General features: G+C 47.3%; 1 protein-coding gene across 1 annotated transcript; it reads left to right on the top strand.

Moving 5' to 3' along the window:
• Window positions 1-49: 49 nt before the first annotated feature.
• LOC119345627 (NAC domain-containing protein 37-like) lies at window positions 50-1,623 on the top strand. Its single transcript, XM_037615622.1, has 5 exons — window positions 50-123; window positions 226-233; window positions 588-862; window positions 946-1,155; window positions 1,240-1,623. Exons 1-5 carry the CDS (start codon window positions 50-52, stop codon window positions 1,621-1,623), a joined length of 951 nt encoding a protein of 316 aa, XP_037471519.1.
• The last annotated feature ends 544 nt before the right edge of the window (window positions 1,624-2,167 follow it).

Consider the following 2,167-nt stretch of genomic DNA (forward strand, 5'->3'; position numbering starts at 1 on the left):
TACGGATCGATCGATCGCCCAAGCCCCAAGGAGAAGGAGAGAGGCAGCCATGGCGTGCGTTTCAGTACCGGCGGCCACGGCGGAGATGGAGCGCGCCTTCTCTCATCTCCGCCCGGGCTTTAGGTTCCATCCCACCTGTTTCAAATCACACACATTATTCATGTAAGCCCATCAATACAATCAAGTATATTATGAATGTGTATATTAGGTTTGATTTTCTTTCAGTACGTCAAGTATATATGAATTCACTTCTTGATGCTTTTGGCCATTTTGGATGGATGACCAATTTCAAAACAAACAAACCTGAGGCCCACTTTTTGTATTCCTTCCTTTGTAATCCATATATGCCGATCCATCTCGCACCAGTTGAATTTAGGCCTGTTATACACCCTAGGCCAACCTTTTGTATTCCTTCCTTTGTAATCCATATGTAAGATCGCCACGGTATTATATGAAAATTGACTTGATTTCCTTTTTCATTTTACTAGCTAGCTAGTACCGATTAAGTTTTGATTTTTCCTTTCAAGTCAAGTAGTATATGTCAACTGACTTATGTTCCATGTGTTTTGACGTGCATGCACACACAGGCATTTCATTCTCACCCAGCACAGGCGACCCTGGGGCCAAAGTTGAGTGGTACTTGTTCGCGCCGAGGGGACGGAAGTACCCAACCGGGCTTCGCATGGAGCGGGCGACGCTCAGAGGGTTCTGGAAGTCAACCGGGAAGGACCGCCCCGTCATGCACAACGGTATCGTCATCGGCATGAAGAAGACGCTTGTGTTCCACATCAGCAAAGCGCCTAGCGGCACACGGACCGACTGGGTCATGCATGAGTACCGTCTCCACGGCCACCACATCCAGGTATCTTCATTTTTCTTCTTCTTTTGTTGATATAGTAATGGAGCTCCACGCCTCACATACACCTGCATGATTGATTTGTTCAGGACACATACGCGTTGTGTCGGGTCTTCAACAAGAACATGGCGTCCCCGTCGACGAATGCGTCCGGTGATGTCGACACAGATGAGGATCTAATGCAATTCATGCCCGGTGTCATCGACATAGGCAAGGATCCGATGGAGTATGTGCGTGGCGATGCCGACTCGGGCCAGGATCCGAAGCATTTCGTGCTTGGTGGTGTCGAGACGGACATGGCTATGATGGAGTATGGGTCCTGCAGCACCAGCTCGAACAAGCATCTGAACAAGTTCATGCTTGGCGGCGTCGACTCGGTCCAGGATCTCATGCAGTCTATGCTCGACGGAATCGGGACAGGCAAGGATCCCATACAATTCCAGGCTGAGTCCGAGGATATGATGCAGTTCGCGTTCGGTGGCATGGGCACATACCAGAACCCCATACAGATCGAGTCCGAGGTCAATGGTGTTGACACTGACGAGGGAGAGAAGCAGTTCCTCACCGATGGTGACGACACGGGCAATGGAGAGATGCAGATTCTCACTGATGGGGCCAACAAGGACCAAGAAGCGATGCAGCCTATGACCGGCGGCACCAGCGTGGATGGGGACAATTCTGGACACTCCTGGTACACCAATTACCTCGCAGAAGAGAATAACTCATGGATGCAGTCCCCTTTCGACGACTTCTTGTACACTAGCTAGCGGCGATATGGGGATGATTCCTTAATATAGTTCATCTTGGGCGATTAGAAGACTCATACTCCATTATCTATATATGGGTTGATCGTTGAGTCATATGTTGTTGTATTTTCCTTTTTATGTTTATTAAATAAAATTTTCTAGAGTCCTTAGTATATGTAAACGTTGAGGTCTCTTCACCTTAAGAATTCTTTTGAGAGTACCTGGATGTGAAGAATACAGAAAGCGTATATATCAAGGTCGTCACCTCTAGTTTAGAATTTAGAATATGCATCCGCTAAAGCATATCCTTCAATTTCTTCACCGTCACCGTCAACACCCTCCTCATCGTCCTCGGACTGCCATCTCCTCCTTAGGCGGGGCCGACCAAGCCCACCCACTCTCAAATCTCCCTCTTCCTCTTACTTGGAGCCTGTCCACTAAATGTATTTATCCTTTTTTAAAAATTGCAGGTATCATAGATGGGTAAAAGTGCATTTGTTTCTTTTTGAAGATTGTTGGGCCTACATATGAGCTCACACCATCAACTTTCACCTTTTATGTTTAT

Source organism: Triticum dicoccoides, unplaced genomic scaffold, assembly GCF_002162155.2.
Source record: "Triticum dicoccoides isolate Atlit2015 ecotype Zavitan unplaced genomic scaffold, WEW_v2.0 scaffold260986, whole genome shotgun sequence".
NCBI lineage: Eukaryota > Viridiplantae > Streptophyta > Magnoliopsida > Poales > Poaceae > Triticum > Triticum dicoccoides.

What these genes read in the sequence shown, in the direction of transcription:
- LOC119345627 (XM_037615622.1), top strand. Translation starts at nt 50, where the DNA reads ATGGCGTGCGTTTCAGTACCGGCGGCCACGGCGGAGATGGAGCGCGCC. An exon ending in TCCACGGCCACCACATCCAG is followed by an intron (nt 863 to 945) that starts GTATCTTCATTT and finishes TGATTTGTTCAG; the next exon opens with GACACATACGCGTTGTGTCG. An exon ending in GTGGTGTCGAGACGGACATG is followed by an intron (nt 1,156 to 1,239) that starts GCTATGATGGAG and finishes GACTCGGTCCAG; the next exon opens with GATCTCATGCAGTCTATGCT.